This window comes from Mustela lutreola, chromosome 11 (assembly GCF_030435805.1).
Source record: "Mustela lutreola isolate mMusLut2 chromosome 11, mMusLut2.pri, whole genome shotgun sequence".
In the NCBI taxonomy this organism is placed as follows: Eukaryota; Metazoa; Chordata; class Mammalia; order Carnivora; family Mustelidae; genus Mustela; species Mustela lutreola.
Genome location: NC_081300.1, coordinates 90,085,006 through 90,109,191, shown reverse-complemented (window position 1 = coordinate 90,109,191; position 24,186 = coordinate 90,085,006). Strand labels below are relative to the sequence as shown.

Genomic DNA, 24,186 nt, shown 5'->3' with positions numbered 1-24,186 from the left:
ATTTTCACTCATACAACACAGCCACTTAAAGTTTGATGAAAAGAGAACATTATTTTGAAAGGCAAAGGAATTATTACAATGTTTCCCAAAAATCTCAACTTGTCCTTTTAAATTGTAGTAAGGGAGCTAAGTAGCTTGATTATTATTTTCTAAAAGAAATACTATTTCAAAGTAAAGTCTTGTAAGAGGATTCAAATCAAAGTATGCAAAATAATAAATTTATGGGGAAAGGAATGAACAATTCTCGAACAGTAACAATAGGTCAAGCATTATGCAGTACGTATCATATACATCACCTAACAAAAACTCAAGTTGCACAATATCCTTCACTTAATTTAAAAGTGTTTACTAAGGCTTAGTGAGGTTAGGGTAACTGTCCAAGTAACAGACTGTGAAACCAAACCAAGGTCTAATCCAAAGTTCTTTAGCTATCTGAAGCTTTATTGCATGATACTGCATATGTCACAAATAACTTTCCTATCGAATAATAACTTAACCTGAACTTCAGGAGTTTTTTTTAAAGATTTTCTTCCTTCCTTCCTTCCTTTCTTTGAGAGAGAACATGCACACATGTGCTTGAGAAGGGGGAGCAGACTCCCGATGAGTAGGGAGCCTGACATGAGCCTTGTTCCCAGGACACCTGAGCTGAAGACAGACGCTTAATCACCTGAGCCACCAAGGCACCCCTCAAGTTCAGTTTTTATCACAAATGTGGAATTCATGGGCATAGAATAAATGAATTATCTCCATTTTTCTCTCCCAGCTTTTCTGTTCTAATTTTCTCCCATTTAAAACACAAAAGACTGAAAAGAACATAGTTCAACCACAAATTAATATTTTTTCTGGAGAAAAATAATATTAAAAAACACAGTGAGCTATTTTTTTAAATATGTGTTTTGTTCCACATACATTACAAATTTTCATGAAAAAGACTGTGTTTGGGGTGCCTGGGTGGCTCAGTCAGTGAAGCATCTGTCTGCCTTTGGCTCAGGTCATGATCCCAGGATCCTGGGATTGAGCCTCACATAGGGTTCCCTGCTAGCAGAGAGCCTGCTTCTCCCTTTCCCTCTGCTGCTCCCCCTGCTTGTGTTCCCTCTCTTGCTATCCTCTCTCTCTGTCAAATAAATAAATAAAATCTTTAAAGATACATTAGTCATTATACAGATAATAAGAACTTTGTGATGGCATCAGATTATAGAAACAGTCAAGTTTCCACATTTTCCTGAAGGAACTTTGTGTGTACTTTTGTTCTGCAGTAGGCGAAAGGAGAAAGAATTATCAAATATTTGAAATATTTAAGAATATTCAACTCTCAAACATCAATGCTTCTAAAATGTACTGCCTTAGTAACAAATGGATGGCCTCTAGGTCCAATTCAAAGCACAGAAATGGGAACTGAAGCTCAAAATGAAAAAGATATATTTGGTGGGAAAGGTCTTTCTGAGTGACTTAAATGGTGACAACTTATCACCTTCTGAGGTCCCCTAAGCATTGACACTGTAATGATATCACCATAACTAACAGCTTGGTTAAGGAACTGAATAGTACCAGAATATCATTTCAGCTTTGATCACCTAAAAGTACCAAATAAAGACTCAGAAATGAAGAAGTTTTTCTCATAGAAGTTCTTAATTAACCCATTCCTTCTCATCTGTTTTTCCCCTTAAAACACTATCCAAGCCAGGAATATACTGTTACGCCATAAAGTAAAGAGGCACTAGAACAATGACAGGTCAAAAGGCCATTAAAGCCATCATGATGGGGCTTCCCGTGGTCAAACCTGGAAGAATTTACACATCGAAATAATGGTAGTAATGAATTATAATCCAATGAATAAAAAAGAAATTCATTTCTCCAAATTTATATAACTAAAAAGATTAGGGGAGATTAAAAACATACATACATGCGTACATACAAGAAAACGAAAATCTCTTCCCTATAAAAAGAATGTCAAACAATGAAAGTAGAAAGAATGGTGACATTTAAAAATTAATGTAGCACAGCCATAACTCTTCTTATTTATACAAAAGAAGATAAAACACAAGTCAAAATGTGGTAACAGGATAATTAAACAATCTCATTGTATCTGGCCACAAATTACTTAATAATTACAAGGACAGAAAACAAAGGTCATAGTTAACAAGTATTTATTAATTTACAGTGAAGAAATCTGACAGAACACCACCTCAAACAAGTGATCAACAATGTTAATATCATTGACACAGAAAACAAAGGCCTCCTGGTTTGATATACTGAGAAAGACACAATGTTACTTCTATGTATTTATAGTATTACTATAAAATGCATAACCTAAATCTAGTCATGAGGAGACTATCTAAAATTGAGGGACATTATATAAACCATAAGGCCTGAACTCATTCAAAATGTCAATGTCAAGAAAGGAAAAAAAAGGCTAAGGAACACTTCTAGATTTAAAGAGACATGAAAACTAAAATATATGATCATGGATTGGATCTTAGTGGAAAGGGGTTTAAGATATCAAGGACATAACTGGGACACTGATGACCTCTGAGCTGAACTACAGATTAGATAACAGCATTTTATCAATGTTAGATCTCCTAATTCTAAAAATTACACAGTGCTTACATGACTGGATACACTTATCCTTAGGAAATGTATACCTAAACACTTAGGAGTTAAAGTAAGAACCATCTCAAGTGTGCAAATGACTCCTGAGTGGCTCAGGAAATAAATTTAAAATCCACAAGTTAGGAGTAAAAGGGCAAGCAATCACACAAACTAAAAAGCAACTGAGGTAAAAGAAAAACTAACTGGTGAATCTGCGTAAAGGATATATGAAGTTCCTTGTGCTATTCCTAAAACTTCCCTAAGGTATAAAATTGTATCAATATAAAAGGAAGGAGATTTACATAATTTTATCTGCATAAAATTGTATGTGAAAGCAGTCTGAGAATTACAAGAAAACCTGGGAATACCCAGCACTACACTTGAGTGTCTCAAGACAACCGTGCTGCTGTTCCTTCTCTTACCTTTCTAACAGATTGTGGATTGCTTTGAAGAGCAGTGTCCGGCATTCATAGGAAAGGCCATTTTCCCAGAGTCCTTCTTCCACAACTGAAAAAAGCAAAACAAAACAAAAAACTGAACCAGTAAGAAAGGTGTCCAAATAAAAATTAACTTTCAAAACATTTTTCTAAAGCAAAGTTAATGCATTCACTGAAATGAATTATCTTTTGCTGAAACTGAAAAAGGAAGTTAAATACTTGCCCAACGTCATAAAATACCTATGTACAGAAGGAAATCACACATTTCAATTTTAAAGTTTTCAAAATATAAGCATGGTAAAACCCCTCTCCGGCAAAAGTCCCTCCAACTCAATGCTTCAAAATTTGAATTCATTTGAAATTCTCAAATTAATCTTTCTACCTCACAGTGCCACAAAGACAAATTTTATTAAAATTCTATTTAAAGATAACAAAATGTCACAAACTAATGCTAAGGTTAGCATCTGTATTTTTAGAGGAAAAACCAAAAGGAGAAAATATTCCAAGATGTTAGTTATTCAAATTTCCTTCAATGTTCTAAATAAATAAATAAATAAAATGTTCTCAATAGGATTTTAACGACATGATTTTAGAGGATATGCCAAGAAACCAAATCTTAATAGAAAATCAAATTTATTTCCTAAACTTGTAATTTCATTATGATTGACATTTTGGGAAATACCGTATTTGCCTTGGAAATATAACATAACACTGAGCCACATGTAACTCTAACACCAAGAGAATCCAACAGACTAACAATGCCCTATGCGTTCCTAACATTCTTTTCATATATAAAAGGATGTAAAACACCCTAGAGAAGACAGCTGATTTCCTTTTAAATTATATTAGTTCAGTTCAAGATAGCAAAAAGTTGGAAGGATGGAAACGACATTTGCAGAAGAAAAATTTCTCTCCCTTTTACTTGTTATCTTGACAAAAGCACTCACCAGAAAAAATTCTGACAGAGAATTAAAACACATGTTAAATCCACAATGCATCTGTAATGCTTTTACCACACCAACAGACATCTCAAAATGCATCTCCATATTCTCCAATAACATAGAATCAGAAAAAGTGTATTTACATTTAGGGGTTTTATCTATAGAACTTTTTTTATAATGATAAAACTGGATAATTTTACTCTTGGTATGTCAGATAGGCTCTTTATTTTCCTGCCTATGTGGCTAACCATGATTTACCAAATTTCCCAAAGCAACCTCTGTCAGAAACATTTTATTATTTATCACTAAAGAAATGAAAATAAAGTACAGCAAATAAACAAACACTGCTGCTAGCAACAGACTGCCTCTGTTGAAGACAAAACAACCGAAAGTTTTCTACAATCCACTGACGGTGTCATGAATCTGTGTTCTCACACATTTATCTTCTAGGAAGAGTTTTCCTGGGTAAGAAAGAGAGCTAACATTTCAAGAAAATGAACACCCCATATTAATTTGCTTTTCCTTCCTAATGTGTCTCATTGACGGTAAGACACCATCAATTTAAAGAAGCACAATTTTTTATACATCACTGAAGGTGAAGGGTTTTGTAGAAGCGAGCTGCCAATTAAACTATGACATGGCTCTTATCACTTAACAATTTTTAACTTGCAATTATTTAAAGAGCTTTTATATTTATTGACTTTTTTTTAATTAATTTATTTAGTTTAGAGGGAGAGAAAGGAACCCAGGGGTAGGGACAGAGAGAGAGGGAGAGAGAAGCAGAGAAACAGATCTCTTGCTGAGCACAGGGCCCAATCCTGAAATTAAGACCTGAGCCAAAGCCAGGAGTGGGAGGCTGAACTGACTGAGCCATCCAGGTGCCCTTATTGACATGTTTTTCAAGTATCATTATTGTACATACATAAAACAGATAATATAAGCCCCCACAGAAAAAGGTTGAAAATTCCTAAAAATTCGTCAGCATTCAGTGTATGACTCTTCTGAACCACTTTGTGACTCAGTCACTAGTGTCAGTGTTTTTCTACATAACAGTCTTTTGTGTTATAAAGAGTGCTGGTGATACAGCATTTGTGAAGAGTACCACTCTTCTTTCCAAGATATTTTTCCAAGTTGGTGACGCCTATTCTGCAGGTTTTCTTTTAATTTAAAAAAAAATTAATATCTTCAAACACACTTTAAAATAACAGCACCAATAAATTTCTAAACCAAATATCAACATTGTGTAATCTGCTTCAACCACCCTGTTTTTTTCTTTCTTTTTGTTTGCTTTGATATACTTTAAAGTACGTACTTTGGTATACACCAAATCAGAATCCAAACAAGGTCTGTCAGTGGACTCTCCCTGGAATGGGAGTAGTTGATAACAAAGCGACATGGGAAATTTGGGGAATCATGGAACTGTTCTACATCTTGATTCTCTCAAAAATCAAAATGGTTATAAACAGGGGCGCCTGGGTGGCTCAGTGGGTTAAGCCGCTGCCTTCGGCTCAGGTCATGATCTCAGGGTCCTGGGATCGAGTCCCGCATCGGGCTCTCTGCTCAGCAGGGAGCCTGCTTCCTCCTCTCTCTCTCTGCCTGCTTGTGATTTCTCTCTGTCAAATAAATAAATAAAATCTTTAAAAAAAAAAAAAAATGGTTATAAACATAACCATGTATATTTGGTAAAACTTATAGACTAAAAACAGTAAAATTTACAATCTTTTATTGCTCTACATAAACTCATTTTACTATTAGACACAGCTTCTGAACCTATGCCATTATGAATATACTTACTGATTTTTTTTATTTTTAGTGTTGAATATGAGAACAGGATATGAATCAGAAGAACTCCTACTCTAAATCTACGTATCCTGAACATGATTATTTTTATCCAAACAATATGATTTATTTGGTTAAGCTTCATTCACAAATTATTAAAAGCAAAAAAACAAAACACACACCAAAAAAACAGTTTCACCCACAAGAGACTACAGACTAGAGTGGTCCACCCTTACAATACAATATACTACACTGGGGCTCCTGGGTGGTTCAGCTGTTAAGCATCTGCCTTCGGCTCTGGTCACAGTCCCAGGATACTGGGGTGGAGCCCCCACATCGGGCTCTCTGCTTGTGGGGAGTATGCTTCTCCCTATCTCACACCTCCTGCTTAGGTTCCTGCTCTGGCTATCTCTCTGTCGAATAAATAAATAAAATCTTAAGAAAAAATATACTATCCTATAAATTGTATTAAGTACTTCATATTAAGTACTGCAAATAATACAAAGAGAACAAAAATTTCTCTAAAACATTTCTCAAAAAATTCTTAAATACTGAAAGTTTGAAAAATACCCTTATTAATATACTTTTTATATGGTAATTCTTATATTTTCCTTTACATTATGTAAATTTATATAAAGTTTAGGCACCAATTAAATACAACACTGGGAAGAAAGAAGTAACACAAAGTAAAACAAATCTGACTACATTAAGCTCTTGTTTAAGTAGGCTTAAGAAACAACAGAAAATTATAAATTATCCTATAAGCTAACCAGTAAAATTTAAAATGTAAGTCAGCAGAGGTAATTTACAAGGGCACAGTATTTGGATTTCAAATGAACGCCTAAATTTCATCTTACATATTAAAGATTCAAGAGCAGGCATTAATTTATTGGAAGTCAACAACTGTAATCAAGGATAATAATAAATAATATCAATTAGGCCATGCATTTTAAGGATAATGCATTAGTTTGCTACTCTTTTAACTTACTGTTTTTAAACACCAAGCATACTTGTAGAAAGGAACAAAAGACCAAGCTTTATTATCTACTTCATGTACAAAATTTCCAGAAATAAAAGAGCAGTGGATTTTCAATGAATCTCTAAAATGCTAACATAAGTTAAATCCAGAACAGCATTTTTGGAATCTAATAGATATTTGGCCAACATACACTGGCCCACAGTTCTTGGCTATGTTATGCCTCAAGCACCAGGCTAGAAATTAGGAATGCTCTCAAAAAACTAATATAGATTTTGAAAACCTCTATAAGGCAACAACAACTTTAAATCCTTTGTAGTACAGCTATCAAATATTTTTTTAAATAAAAAAATAGAAGTCTTTTATTTTAAAATAAGAGTAAAATAAAATAACTTACTATCAAGGTTGATTTTCTACCTAGGAAACAATCTTTACCAATTTCTGAGGCTTTCTTCTATGTACTAAGCTTTGAATGGAGCACTCCCCACAAATGGGGGAGTGAGGAGAACGTTTTCACCACAGTGCCATGATACAAAGTGAAGGACATACGACATTTAGCCACTCAGTATTTGACTTCTTCCAATCACTGGGAATTGCCTATTTCATACGTTCTGCTGGGTGTCAAATACGGTCACCCCTAGCAGGAGCTGAAAACAAGTGCTCTCTTCCATTCTCTCCAGCAATATGGACAAGGACATAGATGCTAAAGTCCACTAGATGCTCCTGTACCACACCTTTGACTCTGGATCTAGTGACAGAAAAGAGTAGACATAGATATTTCTGTCACTACTGGAAACAGAAACCGTAAGATCAAGTTTCTGGTGCTAAAGTAGCAGAGGTACTGCGGCATCTAGTGTCCAGTGGTGACAGCACGAGTATTCTCTTCAAACCAGTTCTGCAGCACTGATTCTAAGATGGACAAATAGGTTCTGTGAACACTCAATATTCTTTTAATCAACTCCTTTTCTTAGTCTGCAACTAAAAATTCTGACCAATACAATTTATTCTAATCTCCAACTTATAAATAAAAAAAACTAAGGCTTACAGATATTAAACTTGCCCAAGGTCACACAACTAATAAATCCAAGAATCCAGAGTCATATATGGCTATATTCAGAAGCTAACAGGATCAAATGTATTTTGTATCTACTTTTTATAAATACTAAATATACAAACTATATCATTAATAAAACTCCACAAGGGGAAGCAATTTATTTTCATAGCTGCAGTGACTAGAATATATCAGATATCTGTAAACATGTGTTTTGAGTTGACCTAATATTATATTTGCACATACCTTTCAAACTTCACTGGATTTCGTTTCAATATAAAATCTCCTTATATCCAGTTAAGAGGATCAGTGGCAAGGATGAGATTCAAGACCAAGTTTTCTGACATTTAACAACCATGCTCCTTGCACTATACCATACTTCTCCATAGGGTTAGTGTTACGTTAACCCATCCCATCTATCTCTTATTCTTAAAGCTAGCTACAAAGCCAATCTTCAACAATGAAGTCAACTTTCCCTTTGGATCCACAATTTGCACCTTAAGTTAATGTTTTCTAAATAGCTGCAAGTAATTTTTTCAAAGGTAAAACAAAACTGAAATGGCTTCTGTAATCTATACAATTCCAAGAGAAAATCATATTTTAGTTTTAAACTACTTTTTTTCTGAGATACCTTCCTCCCAAAGTGAAATTTAAACTAACATTCCATTTGCTTGATATTTAGATTCTTCAGACAGTAAGGAGGGATATGGGGGAGAGACATGGACAAGGTACTAGTAGTCTAAATTAAGTTTCTGTAAATGAAGGAAGATGCATTCAGTACTTAATTCTCTATCTCCCTTCCAAGGTGGACTGAGAAGAAAAGCAACCACCAAGAAATTTATAAGAAAGCCTGCAGGTGCTGGACCACATCTTTATGAAATCTATAATCTCCCCAAGGTATACTATCTCTTATCTTTAAAATTTTAAAAAGCCTTTCTAATTCTTCTGATCTTTCCAGTTTACATTTAAATACTTATTAATTCTTTAAGAATATAAAGTAGCAATAAGACCATCTCTACAGATGACTATAAATCTACTTAAATGTAATGCAAGAATTTTTCTATAAGTTTGTTAGTCTCAGAAAAGAAAGCACCAAAAGACCTAAAATGTGTTCTATAATAAATGAGTGGCAAGATTCAACCAAAACAAAGAATTCCTGAATTAAAACATTCTCCTGTTGTTGTATGGTCTATTATAGCCAAGTTAAAACAGAAAAACAGAACTAAGTAGTGGCACAGCTGCCTATTTTCAAAGAAAAACTATTTTGGCACTAAGTTATCACATTTAAGTTGTAAAAGCTATAATAAGAATTTGTTTAAATTGCTGTTATTCTACATTTTTTAATATAGCTATACTCATAATCAAATATTTAAACTGCGAAAGTACGATATAAATGTTTTTCTTTGAGCAGGAGACAGCTTTATAAAGCAAAATTTAGGTAGTAGTAATTACTTCTTAGTGCCCAAATAATTTTTCAAAATCCTCACAAATTGTAATATAACTTCTTTCAACTTTGAGAAACATGGCTCCTTGCAGAATTAATAAGCTTCTCTGAAAGAAAAACCATATAAAAGGTTCAGGAAAAAAGTCAATATGGCAAAATATCAAAGCAGCATATACTTCAATGATTTTTGTGTTTCCCAGCAGAGATCTTGGAAAGATAGCCCTTCCAATTCAACCAATGAAACTGACATACTTTACTTGAAGGGGTAAAAGTGGGAGGAGGGAGAATGGAATCGGGTAGGGAGGAGCATAAAAATTGTGAAATCTTAAAGAAATTCAAGTTCATGCTTTTAGAATTTAGGTCACCCTGGCTTACACAGTTTAAAAGTAGAATTACTTTCAAAGAATACATATTTCCTCTGAGCTATGATACATATTTCCTTTTAATGTATCATATTGCTGCAACAGCTGAAATGAACGTCTAGACATCAAAAACACTTCTTACTCCCACCTACTGCTTTTTTACCTCAGGCATCAAAACTAATGAAACCTATTATCCAGAACATTGGGTTCAGTAACCACATTGGCCACTGCAAATATTGAAGGGGGGAGGGGCACTCTCTGGGATGGCACTCCTTATTCAGCCATTAAAATTACTGAAAATCAAATTTTGCTCCAAACTCCAGAAATACAAATAGATTAAAGCAAGGAAAATGAAACAAGGAGATTACTTCTCAGGTAGATTTCAGTGACAAAGTGCTAAAGATAGCACAGCTTTGAATGCAGGATTTATAATTTGCCCGCTGCCTTTGTTTTCTACCTTTATTTGAAATTTGTAAAGCATACTAGTTTTTTTAACTGATTTTTTTAACTGCTTTAAATTGTTAAATCCCCTATCAATTGCGCTAAGCAGATAGCATAATGAAACATCTATCAATTTAATTTTATGGGCTGCATCAAATGAAATGCTTTAAAGATAGAGAATTCTGAAATATCTACTTTCTTAAAATTGACATGAAAAAACTGAGTAACAAAGCAGCATAATGCTACATTAATTCTGAAAATAGCATTATACCCATAAAAAATCCAATTACATACAACACGATTGATCACAGTTATGCTGCCATTGATTGCCTTGTAAAATCTATATTTAAGGTCATTAATAACTAAATGGACTTATTACTTATATCAAATTCAACCTACTTAGTGCTCTGATTTCCTTGAATTACTTGTGGGTGTAGACTATTTGGTATCACTTAACAAATCTATACTGAAAATAGATTTTAACTTTCCCAATGTCAGTTAATCAATCAAATAAGAATTAGATAGAAGATATAGATCAAAATACCCCATTTGTTTTGACCTATTTGTAACTTTAAATAATTACTAATATTGTTAATAGGCATAGGACAGAAGTTGTGATTCAAAATTCTAATTTTTTTAAAATTTAAGTATAGCTGACACACAATATTACAGTAATTTCAAGTGTACAACATAGTGATTCAATTTCTCTGTTATGCTATGTTCACCACAAGTGTAGCTACCATCTGTGATTCACAATTTTAATAGTATAATGTTTTACTAAGGAATCTCTAACAGCATGAGTTCTCTGTCAGTTGCAGGATAACCAGAATTTTAATGACGGTTTCTACACAGCATTGTAGCAGTTGAGACATGACCCAAGTTAGCATTTCAATGGATCACAGGACTCCATGTAAAGCTACTAAACTTTAAATTGAAGGAGACCATAAAACTAAATTTCTAGATAAATTGAACACGACCTTCAAAAGACAATTGCCACAAAAAAAACAGTCAGGCTGCAATGTTTCTTTAATAGCTACACAGTGGGGAAAAAAGAATCTTGCACAATGGCCGTTACTGACTTCTAAGAACAAACTTGCCCCCATTTGCTACTTCTTCCAGAGACTTTTTAAAAATAACTATTACTTTTTACACTCAAAGCTATCAATATGCTCTTAATTTTGCTATATAATATACATAAACAAAGGTCTGAAGAACAGCCATCAAAATTAAGTTATCTTTGGTTGATGGATTAACTATTTTTTTCTGTACCACGTTGTGTTTGCAATAAATTTTTTTAAAATAAGGCTATTATTTATTGAACAGCTACATGCTTTAAAAAAAAAAAAAAAAAAGCTACATGCTCAGAAATTACAAGAAAGATCAACATTCGTAGAACAGGAACTACCACAAAACAGAATTAAATTTTGAGAAAGAAATCCAGATATGCAGTTCAGTTAGGACATTTAGTTTAAATCATTAATGCTACAAAATAAACATTTTATAAACTTACACAGACGGGGACACACACACACACACACACACACACACAGATTGCTACTAACATTCTGACAGGGCAAGTCCCCAAATTGCCTTTTACACTAAAGCTCAAACAGTTGTCTGTCACTGCTATTACAGTGAGTAATCCTTGCAGCTGTAACTGTTTGAAATGCAGCTGTCTGGTTGGCTTTCTCTCCCTACCCCCACTCACCCAGCATTTCTGCTCCTGCTACAATAATCTTAAAGAGCATTTTACAGGAGGCTTAGCCCTGGCTGAGGGCACTCTTCGGCGTGACCGAGAGAACATGGAAACACGATTCATTAGACACGCCTGGAGTGATAACAATGGTGCTGCTTCTTGCTGCCTTTCATTTCGTACATCAGGCTGAGACTAATGCATTCTCGTTACACAACAAGCACATTTACAGACAGGAAAAAACTGTAATCACCTTTGATTAAGAGACAGCATATTTTTCCTATATGAGCCGCCAGCCATACTGACATAGTAATTATTTTTTAACTGACAGGTTAAAATAGCAAATGTAGCAAAAATAACATCTGCCCAAAAAGAGAGAGTGAGAAGAAGGGGGGTGGAGGGGAGATGACTACTATGAATAATACTTCATACACAAAGGTTTTTCTAGACCAGGCTCCGTGCCATATCCTTGAGACCTGATGGGTACTTCGGTCTGTATTTAAGCTAGACAGTCTATGGCAAATAAGAACAGCAGACCATTACCAAGCAATCTCATTCTACATATCCAATTCTTTGGAGGCAAAAAATACAGAACTTTTTTTGTCATCTTAACTGTAATTATTATCGATCTTCCTTCCATTCCTTTCACCATAAAACTACAAAATTCAACAGCAGTGTTACTCTCTTCTCTTTTTCCATCATCCCACCTCTCCTACAAAATAATTTGTTCTCTTGACTTTTTCCATTACATAGTTCTACTACAAAATAATTTGTTTCCCTTTACATAAAGTGCTAGGACAAAACAAAAAGTCTACTTTCTCTTTTAAGTAAAAGTTAAAAAAAAAAAACCAACAAATGTATTCTTTATTAAAAACAGGAAAGCAGAATAATAATTTTGTATCTTTTTATCATATCCCCAGCTTATCACTATACCTGGCAAAGGTTTGAATTATAGATATAAAAAGCCTTTACTTTAAAGGGAAAAAAGTCCTAAGCCGCATTATAGTGAAACATGTAAAGTCAATTTTCAAAAATAAATCACTTCTCCACATTCCCACACAACTACAGTCTTTTGTGGGTTTATGCATATAGGTTGCTGGGTTATTGTTTATGGGGAATTAGGTGGTTAACAGAAGAAATATATATTAACCAGGAATTGAAAGATTACAGTTAAACCAAATTATTGGAAAATATTTTCTCCGGATTAGTAGATCCTGTATAATTATTTTTTTTAAACATTAGTCTCTTTCTTAAGCTTTCTATAACACTACTCTATTTTACAATTAAGAATGTGCTAGAAAACTAGCAAAATAGTATTTGTGAAAATCTGTAACTAAAGAAACAAAAATAAGCAAAGAGGAAAAGTTAAGTGTAGTTCATAAAACTTTGAGAACTAAAATAGCTTTTTAAAAAAAGTTACATAGCACGAATGAATTTCTGTAAAACAGCAAAATGCCTGAGCAATTTTTAGCTGCTGGATTTTAGAGTTTTCTGATCTGTGGTACCACACCAGGTTAGAAAGTAGGAAATCTGTAGCCTATCTTTAATGTGTGAGTAAGTGGGTCACTGAGCTCTGATGTGCATTTAGAATCACACAAGTCCAAAATTTTTATCATCTGGAATAAAATAAGTTATTACAGAGGATAACATCTACAGTATTTCTATTCTGTAAGTGTCCAAGCCTCCTTTGTCATGACTCCCCCAAAACTAATCAAATCACTTCTATGACTGTTCCCTGCCTGTCTTCTGTCCAGGAGATATAAAATTAATCATCATTATCAAACATGTCACTACAAAAATTTTTTTACTAAAAAAATTCAACTTAATTAAATTCTTAGTAATGAGAACATTTTGCATTAACAAACGACTTGGTTTACATACAAGTTTCCATTATATTAACCTGGTTCTAAGAAGAATCTTAAAAGCCAGAATGTACAATTCTCCCCTCAAGTCTTCAAAATTAATTTATGCTTTTTTAATTCAAAAACAACCTATTGGAAAGCAATAAAAGCTTCTCAAAACTTTAAACTGAAACATATCCAGGAAAAAGCTGTCTTTAGCCAAAACTTTTAACAAGCTAAGCAGTTTCCAACTCATAAGCAAAAAGTTCATAAGTAATCTAAATACTCCAACATGGCCAACATTTTCACTTTATGTAGGTGGTTCAACACTACAAGATTGCTTTAAAGTAATGATTCAATAATGAAATCTGAATGTTCTTTGGGAAATGAAGATCAGTTATTTACACAGTGGTGTGAATGAGTCCAATCCTATTTTCTTTCTAAACTTGGCCAAGAACTGCATTTTGACTAGAGGGTGAAGTGACCTAGTAACTTTGGATAAGGAACTATCTGGGGTGGGGAAGGGCTGGGGAGGTTCAATACCACACCCAGCAGTGGTTTTCTCCCTGGGGTCCTAAGAGTATTGTGTCCTATGGAAGAGTCCAACCAGTCTCTGGCCCTTTCCAAAATCTCTACATGTTAGTAAGTGTTGCTGCAATTTTTATCCATTGTAAATAATGAAGTTCTACAGAGGCGTCATTTGAAAACATAAACAAATACGATGAATTTGCAAAGAAGACAGAACTTGCAAACCACTCAGGAAAAGAAGTAAAGAGAACTAGAAGCCCAGAAAGCCTGGGTCACTCTGCTAACAATTCCCTGGCTCTGCTGCTTCTTTCATAATTCTTCTCTACTTTCTCTGTTCTTTCCAGCTCTCAAACTGCAGAATTCTAATGTAGTGCACTAGAATGTGGGAAAGCCTTCCAAGATAGATTGTGGAAATTTCAAATATTCATAGAATCAACTGCTAGCCAAGCTACTCTTTCACATCACAAAACCCCAGACTAACAATAGAATTAAGCATTACAGGTAAAAATCAGCTTTTTACAAGTTAGCCTTAGAATTTACCCACCAGTTAAGCATAGGTTTTTCCTATGAGGAAAAAATACATATTTTCCAAATAATTAACTTTTTTTTTTGCTTATTTATTTTCTAAATAATTAACTTTTAAATTACCTTTTGGAACACACAATATTAATACTAACTTTGTCAACTGGTGTCTGCCCATGTTGATTCTCCTTTCCACAATTTAAAAAACAGCTATTAAACAGTATAACAATGAAAAGCTACTTTAATTAGCATTTGCCACTTAAGGAAAAGTAGAGAGATCTGAGAGTAAAGAAGTAACTCAGGAAGCCTCTGTGGTAACTGTAATATTTCTTGGGAGCTATATATTAGATGTTTGTTGTAAAAAATTATTTTGTATGCAATTCTCTATTGCAGCTCACAATTTTAAAGCCTGTTTTTAATTGTGCTTCGAAAATAAAAACTACATATGGAATAATATGAAGTTAAAGGTTCAATTACACATAACATGATCACTATTTTTTTTCCCTGACCACAACTTTTAAGATGCATGTTCAAATATCTTGTAATGGAATAAACAAAAATTATAATTGCTATAAATTTTTATCCAAGCTTTCCAAATCACATTTTAAATATTAAGTATATGTATACAGCCTTAAAATGACAATGAATACCCTAAACTTGCATATTTTCAAAAACAATATTACCCCTAACAATGACTTAGCAACTTACATGTTTATCAGATAATAAAGAAAACAGCCTTAAGACAAAATGCAGTGAACATGAAACAAATGTTGTTTGGACAGAAGATACACAGATTAACACCCTGTAAAGTACAGATATCATACTTGAGTTTCTTTTACACTTCAGCTTCTTCAAGAAGCAAAAGCTTGTTAACAGTTTTCACTGCTTTCACTCCCAGCACCCTGAGACCACTCTCCATGTGAGAGCCAAAGGGATCTTTTCAAACTTTAAATCAAGCCATAGCATTTTTCTGCTGAAAATTCCACTCCAATGGCTTCAAACAGCATTAATAACCTATTTAAGGTCCTTACCACGGCCTACCGCAAGGTCCCACCTGATCACATCACCAGCAATCTCTTCCATCACCTGCTGGTTTTCCAGTTTCAACAACACTGTCTGGCTATCTCTTTCTCCAACAGAGTGAGCTCACGGTCTTCAGCCTTAACTTTCCCCCTTTGTGTGGCTGGCATATTCTCAGGTCTCAACTCTACGGTCATCTTCCAGTGGCTTTCCCTAACTACTCCTGTATCTGAAATGACCCATTCCCAGCCGTTCACTTTCTCATCAGCTGCTTTGTACCACATGGCCATGAGAAGTTCTACACACACACACACACACACACACACACACACACATACACACAAGAAAGGCCATCTCTTCACTCACACACAAGAATGCCGCCACCTCTGTGCACACAAGGGTGATGTCAACAGATGCGTGCTTACTATACTGCATAGAACTTTCCACAAAGAAAAACACCGTGACCTCAAGGAAGCAGAGCAAAAGACAACCTATTACCCAAAGATAACTTAATGTTACCAACTTTTCGGACACGAATATTATACATGACGAGGTAGCATGGTATTAGGTATGAGTCTAGGAATTTTGACACTACATAAAGTAGGAAAACAGACTCTTTCTATTAAAGGCTTAGCTTTTTTCCTACGTATGATTTAAGGAACATTGTACACATTCTCAGACTTGTGATTTTATTGTTTCCCTGGAAACCAAACAGGGTCATAATTAAAGCACAAAAACATTTCTATAGAAACATGTATAAATGAAAGATGTGAAGAAAATAAGATCTTACTTGAACCTATGATAATTAGCAAGATTACAATGAATAATGAAAAGGATTCTTGATGGTAAAATCAAGAAAATTATATTACATTAAAACACTTCACAATAATGACAATAAACTATCACAATTTAAAGCAGTTACTAGTGAGTCTCCTACCAGTTTTATGTTAAAATCAGACAGTTCTAAATTACAAAATTTCTATCCTAATAAGCAGAAATTAGGATATCCTAACATTCAGACATAAAGCTCTTTGTCTTTTCTAGGCATAACTGATTTTAGCTATCAATTTATAGATTATGACTATTATTACTTAGGAGGACTCTGAATTCATAAAGTCCTCTAATTTCTAATGACTGTCATGTTCATCAAATTTGGAATAACAAAATAAAGTTACATAAAAATGGAGTGACACTAAATTGTTAAATTTATATTACATGTTGATATAACTGTATGTATAATAAATGTGTTACTTGTTCCATTCTATAAAGTCCCCTTGTAATTATATGAAGCCGCATCTTTGGAGGCCTGGAAGAACCTTTTATTTTTTCTCTTAGGGTCAGGGGGAGAACAACACACAAAAAAAATTTGTGGAAAACTAATGTGGAATTATTTCTGTGTATGTTTTAGCAATTTTTTATGATTTTTGTTCCCAGATTCTCAACTATTTCTGGCTTATTAACAGAAACCAAATTTTTGTAATCCTTCCTAAAAATTTTCTGAAAGCAAATTTATGTTTTTAATCAAGTATAATTTAAACATATGAAAATTAATGATAAATTCTCGATTTGAGAGACAATATTCCATCTATTTCTGGATAACTCAAATATTATACTCTGAGCTAGGTTACTAAAAACCCCATTTGCAGCAGAGATGCTCAAAAATGAAGGTAACTAAAGAAGAAATTGAAACACAATGGCTCTTTTAAACTGCCTAGACAACTATTCAATATTCATATTCATTTTTTATCCTTCAGTCTGGAAAAAGCAAGGCCCCTTCTAATTTTCAATTAGGCATATACTGTCCTGTTTAGTTTTTTCTCTAACCATTTTGCCCTTTAGAAGGTGAACTTAAATTAAGTCAAAGACATATAATACACAGACAGTAATCTGGAAGTGGATTTTTGCCGCCCCAAACCAGACATTATGCCTTGCCAAGGGAGAAAGTCTGCATAAATAAGACTATTCACACGATAGGAAGCATCAGTACATGCCCATTTACCTCCAGGGTAGTCACCAAAACTTGAAAGCACCATTAAGCACAGCATCAACGCTTTTGTCTAAAAGATTTCAGAGACTAGAAATGATCCTGGTATCATATATATCTACGATTTTCCAGGGGAAAAAAACGGGTCTTTAGGCTCAAAAGAAACTGTCTACACATTTCTTATTAACTATGAAAATCACCTCCGCCTTTGAAGGTGATCATACTTTTGTATGTTTAAGAAAAAAAAATTCTTGGCCACATTGGAATAACATAAAAAACTGTTTTATACTTACTTTACTTTAGTCAGGTTAAGAACAACTATTTTTAAAATAAAACTCTCCAGATTGTGCAGTTTCATTTTTCCACTGCTCATTTTCTATGACAATCTGACCAAGAATTTCCCTGGGGAAAAGGGGAGATGATACTCTGAAACCTCATTCTCAGAGAAATAAATCTTTGATAACATGTCCAGTTTTTCTGGAAATATTAATGAAAAGGGAATGATGTCATAAACTGAAAGTCAGTTTTAGAAATGAGCAAGTCAAGCTCGTCAAAAGGCCAGAAAGGACTTTCTGGAAAGAATGATAAGCATCTTGGAATCTCACTACTTCTTTCACACACTGAGCTCCAATCTGCAGCCATTTCCCTGTGAGCCAATGCACTTGATGGGTGTGATAACAGATGGATCATTGTATCTGCCAACTTCCTGTGATGTACTGTATGGGGACTGATAATTTAGTGACTACAGAAGTCCTACAACAGACAATGCAAGCAATCCTGGCATTCAGTAAGTAGCTGCATGCAGTCCTTTGACAGTCTGTAGGTGTTGAATATATGTGGATTATTGTACAATGTAAGCTCTCTGCAACTATCGATACTACTTTCAAAGAAGAAAGAAATTAAAAACTGGGCAAACTAAGAACTAAATAGAAAAACAGCAAAGAACAAGTATATCTTATCTTTAAGGTGGCATTTTTTTTTTAACTTAAAAACACACACAAAAATATGTATCACTCAAAGGTCTTATGACAGTTTCATGACCAGATTAACTAGAAATAAACACATACATAGCCATTATGGGCTTGGTTTTTAAACTGCACAACCTGACAATACTGATATTTTGGGTGAAATAATTCTTTGTTGTAGGGGAACTGTCTTGTGCATAAAAGGATGTTTAGTAGCATCCCTGACCTCCATCCAATTAGATGCCAGGAGCACCCTACCCTCAGTGGTGACAACCAAGAAATACAACCAAACACTCCCAAATGTCCCCTGGGGAACAAAATCCCCATCCTCCCACACACCCCCAGTTGAGAATCACTGACGAAGACAGTCTAGAATTGTAATCTTCCAACTCTAATATTTACTTTGAAGGAGAGGAAGAGACTATAAGGAACTATACACAAAATAATCAAATATAATCTATACAGTGTGGACCAGTTAAGCACATATTACTAAAAAGAGGAATGGCCACCTAAAAATTGAGTGAATAAATTATTTACCAATTGCACAGAAAACTGGAAAAGCAACTTCCATAAACAAACATAAGAAGTGTGCTTAATTCTCTCTTCAAGGGCACCTGGGTGGCTCAGCGGGTTAAGCCACTACCTTCGGCTCAAGTCATGGTCTCAGGGTCCTGGGATCAAGTCCTGCATTGGGCTCTCTGCTCAGCAGGGAGCCTGCTTCCCTCTCTCTCTCTCTCTGCCTGCCTCTCTGTCTACATGTGATCTCTATCTGTCAAATAAACAAATAAAATCTTTAAAAAAAAAAAAAAAAAACCTCTCTTCAAGTCAGAAAAAAATTCATAGCTTTACTATAATACTGAGTACAAATGAGACCAATGATACTTCCTTAAAATCCCCATCATCAAATAAACTGCATTATGCTGGGCACTGATTTTACAGAACTGTCAACTTTAACAGATGCTTAGAGATGAAACTCTCTAGGTTTTAGGTTCTAGTTAAAAAAAAAATTCATATTTATGCATGTACTTATAAGTTTGTGTGCCTATATACACTCAAAATCGCAATGCAATCACATTTTAGAAATCTCAGTACCAAATTAAGTACGGCCATGTTATTTTACTTGCATATCACTGGGCCCTGCCAAATTTACTCAGGCCACTTCTGCAGAAACTCTAATGTAATGCTACTAAGTCACAAGTACAAGATCTCTTTTAAGAAATTATTTTATATTAGCACTTATAATAAATGTCCTATAATCAAATTAAGTATGCTATTTATTCATGAAATGTGGTTCTCTTTCTCATTTCTCTCTGCCTGCTCTTTTTGCAATTTCAATACTTGCCAAACCTGAGCTACAAGGTGGCTGAAGAGAGGAGGAAAAAACAATGGGGTGGGGGTACAGTATGCAACAGTACATAGCAGTTACAATTCTTCAATTAGTAAAAATTTAAACTATAAGGTTCTTGAAAACCATGAGTAAATTTCATTGACTTATGACAATAATACAGGCATAAAGAGAAGAATCCTTGGTAACTGGACAGAAGGAACATGGGTGAAATAGCAAAGCTTCCCCCAACTAGAAGAGGCCATGAGCATTACTAAACAAAACCAGAATCAATTTCTGGCAGGCCCCACAGTGTTTACTCTTCTTCCTATACTTCTCTCTCTTCTTTACCACATAAGCAGCCTTGATTTTCAAATTCCCAGGGAACATCCATAAGACCCAGCACTTTATCCTACAATATTCATTCTCTTGGTCAAAAACGCCCAAAGTCCAATCCTGGCCTCCCTCTCCTGCCTGCAGGACTCCTAATGCAAAGGCTCAACCTAAACAAGAGTGGAAATAGAAAACTCTAACAATCTGAAAACTGCCTACGTGTGAAGAAGAGCCAGACCAACAAGACTGACTGTAGGTCAAGCTGGTACAACGACTCAAGCTCTGCTCAAACACTGGCCTTAAGAACTTCTGGGACCACGTGATTGGTCTAATTAGAGATCGCTAGATAGAGACATACAAGCTCTGTAGGCCACAGCTCACCTCATTTGACTGACAGGATGAAAACCATGAGTAAATTTCATTTAGCCCGGCCCTCAGGCCTAGAGTCAGACAGAGGAGTAAAGAAGCCTCCAGAAGATTCTAGCATCTAGCCATTCAACTGTAGAAGTTTACCCCACTGAGGCCTCAGACATCATGGTGCAGAGACAAACTACATCTACTATACCCTGTCTAAATTCTTGGACTAGAGAATATGTGAGCATACTAAAATAGTTCTCGGGTACACTACCGAGTTAGGTGTGCTTTGTTACACAGCAATACCTAAGTGAAAAAAATGGTAAGGGGACAACCACTACAGGGAGGTAGAATTTTTCTGAGACCCCATGCTATCAAATAGCCAAGCTCATTAGGATGTGAGAAAAAAAGCTGGCCAAAAAGGGAGAACAACAGGTACAAGCTCTTAAAGCAAGAAGGAGCTTAGAGCTAGAGTCTAGTTGGTCTAGCTCTAGGGGGTAAGTCATCCAAATGGTAAAGGCTAGATGATTCAGAGTTCGGTTGCACCTTTATGAGTTATTTAAAAATTATTTTCAGTATAAAAGAAAGCTGCTGTAATGCTTTAAGTTGGGCAGTTTTTCAAAGATCTCTTTGGTGGCTGTGTGTTTCTAGATGTTAACTGAGGAAACTGAACTAAATGCTATGGTTCCTTTAGATCTACCAGGCAAAGACTCAGTGTTTTTCAAATCAAGTCTCTAGAAAATCCTTAAACTCTCCACAATACAAATACAAATTATCTTGTATTTTCACAAAGTTAAATAATCTTTTAAAACTAGTGTGTATTTGGAATCATCAGAATAAATGCCTTCTAACTGAATGCCACCACACAATTTCAGTGTGCAAGCATTTACATGTGTGTTCCCCCACCACAAGCTAAAGAGAAAAGAACACAAACTTGGTCTATATACGATGCATTCATGCCAAATGAAGGCCAAATGAAGTTGCAGAAAACTGCAAAGGGGAGTTTTAGAGCAGTTCAAAACAGGGGAAAGTGGCTGAAGAACTAAAGAAAGTGGTTGAAGAAAGGAGTCATCACACCTTTCCCAGTAGAATAAGCAAGCCAAAATTAAGCAGAATTGTTTCAAAGCAGACAGTACCAAATTCTTGCCAGGAACAAAAAGTTACAATCAAGTAAACATCAGGTAGCTTAAAATACTATGCTGTTAATCTGCATTTTTATTGGTTATATAGTTTGGATAGTTACATTTAACCTATAAAATTATCTAAGTTATATATGCTCTAAACAGGTATTTATTCCAAATTAGGGTGTCCAACTCTCTAAAATCTAATAAGATGAACTTATTAGAAAACATCTAATAAGATGTTTTCATTAACAATGATGAATATAAATTGGTGACTTTTACATCATATATAACACATATTAATTATATGCACATTTTCATCAACATTTTATTTTTCAGAGTGAACTTAGGATCCCAGATGACCTACATCATTTATTTTAAGTTAGCGTAACAGAAGATAACCAAGGTGAATCATCAAGAGTAAAGATTAAGTAACCCAAAGTAATTTTGAAATAATTGTGTTTTGAGGAATAGTCCTCTCCTGCCAACTTCTGTCTTCACTTTGGCTAAATCTTTGTTATGCTTCAAAGCCTAACTCAAGTATCACCTCTCTTTATGAACATCCCAGATTTATCCAGCCCAAATTCCGGTGAGTACCCTAAACTCCCAGATATTGTCTACACCATTCCTAGACATGCTGCCTGACACTGTTAGCTATTTTGTGCATTCCTGTTGCCAAGACAGCTGATGGTAACCCGACAGTCATGGCAGTTCGTTTACTGAGTGATAGATCGTATCTGTTGCAGCACAAAATTCACTCTCCATAACAATCTCCATTTTAAAGTACAGAAAATAAGGTCATAGGAATCATGTAATTTTCTCAAGGCCACTAAGCTAACAAATGACCTAAAATTCAAAAAATGTGGTCTGTTTGGTGAACTAGTATTAAAGAATGGGACTCTGAAACCTCAGATCAAAGTCACAAGGGACGTGAAAGACGGAAATTCTCAGGTACCCCAAATTACATTAAAATCACAGGGAGGGGGAGCCTGGGTGGCTCAGGGTTAAAGCCTCTGCCATGGTCCTGGGATCCAGCCCCACATCGGGCTCTTTGCTCAACAGGGAGCCTGCTTCCCCCTCTCTCTGCCTGCCTCTCTGCCTACTTGTAATCTCTGTCAAATAAATAAATAAAATCTTTAAAAAATAAATAAAAAATAATAAAATCACAGGGAGAAGGGGGCCTGGGTGGCTCTGTCAGTTAAGCACCTGCCTTCAGCTTATGTCATGATCCCAGGGTTCTGGGATCAAGCACCACATCAGGCACCCTACTCAGAGGAAAGCCTGCTTCTCCCTCTCTGCCCATGCATTCTCTCACTCTGTCTACCTCAAAATAAATAAAATCCTTAAAAAAAAAAAAAATCACAAGGAGACAGTCTTTAAAATCTATTAATAAGCTTTTCATGCAACTTTCTTATATATGCTGAAAATCAAGAAACACTGTACCCAATGCTATTATACCTCCATCTAGATTACGGTTTTTGAGAATAGAAACAATCTTATATAGCTCTCCCTCATCTAAAGAACATAGTATTGGGACACCTGGGTGGCTCACTTAAGTGTCTGCCATCAGCTCAGGTCATGATCCAGGGTTCTAGGATCGAGTCCCACTCCAGCTCCCTGCTCAAAAGGGGAGTCTGCTTCTCCCTCTGCCTGCTCTGCCTGCTGCTCCGCTTGTTTTGTGCTCTCTCTAACATATAAATAAATAAGATCTTAAAAATAATAATAATAATAATAATAGGGACGCCTGGGTGGCTCAGTTGGTTAAGCGGCTGCCTTCAGCTCAGGTCATGATCCCAGCATCCTGGGATCGAGTCCCACATCAGGCTCCTTGCTCGGCAGGGAGCCTGCTTCTCCCTCTGCCTCTGCTACCACTCTGCCTGCCTGTGCTCTCTCTTTCTCTCTCTGACAAATAAATAAATAAAATCCTTTAAAAAAATAAATAATAATAATAGTAATAATATAGTATTATAACTCCCAAACTAGTAAGAGTTTAATACATGTTGGCTGCCACATTATTTTACAGATATAAATAAAAATAAGCCATTATTTAGATGTTATGTTGTTAAAATCTAAATAGACCTAATTACTCCACAAAATAAAGTTTATAAAACACAGTCCCCAGTCTATAGGTATTTAATCACCCTAGACTTAGAAAACTATGATAATGTCTATGGTTTTCAAGGAATTTCTATTTTTTAAAATGTTAACACATCAGCATTTGTTGATGGTGTTAGGTGTAGAGAATGGATAGAGAGCAACAGGGTAATAACATGGAAGGCTGGCAGGGGAAAGACTGTAAGAAAGTGAAAGAACCAAAGACCTCTTGGGTGGTCCCTGGATTTCTCTCTCAATGCTCTATTCTGTAAAAGCAGCAGAGGCCAAGCTGGAACTCTCCCAAAGCTACAGAGTCTTTTTTCTGGTTGCTTCTAGGCTTAGAGTTTTATGATTCAGTAAGGTGGGTGGTGAGTTAAACTGCTGTCT

At 35.1% G+C, this 24,186-nt stretch overlaps 1 protein-coding gene across 2 annotated transcripts in view; it reads right to left on the bottom strand.

The window, feature by feature from the left end:
- The window catches only part of MED13L (mediator complex subunit 13L), a 294,362-nt gene that overhangs the window by 141,560 nt on the left and 128,616 nt on the right, over positions 1-24,186 (bottom strand). For both annotated transcript variants that reach the window (XM_059139468.1, XM_059139469.1), the window contains exon 3: positions 3,012-3,096. In XM_059139468.1, the coding sequence (XP_058995451.1) occupies positions 3,012-3,096 (85 nt within the window). The remainder of the gene's footprint in view (positions 1-3,011; positions 3,097-24,186) is intronic.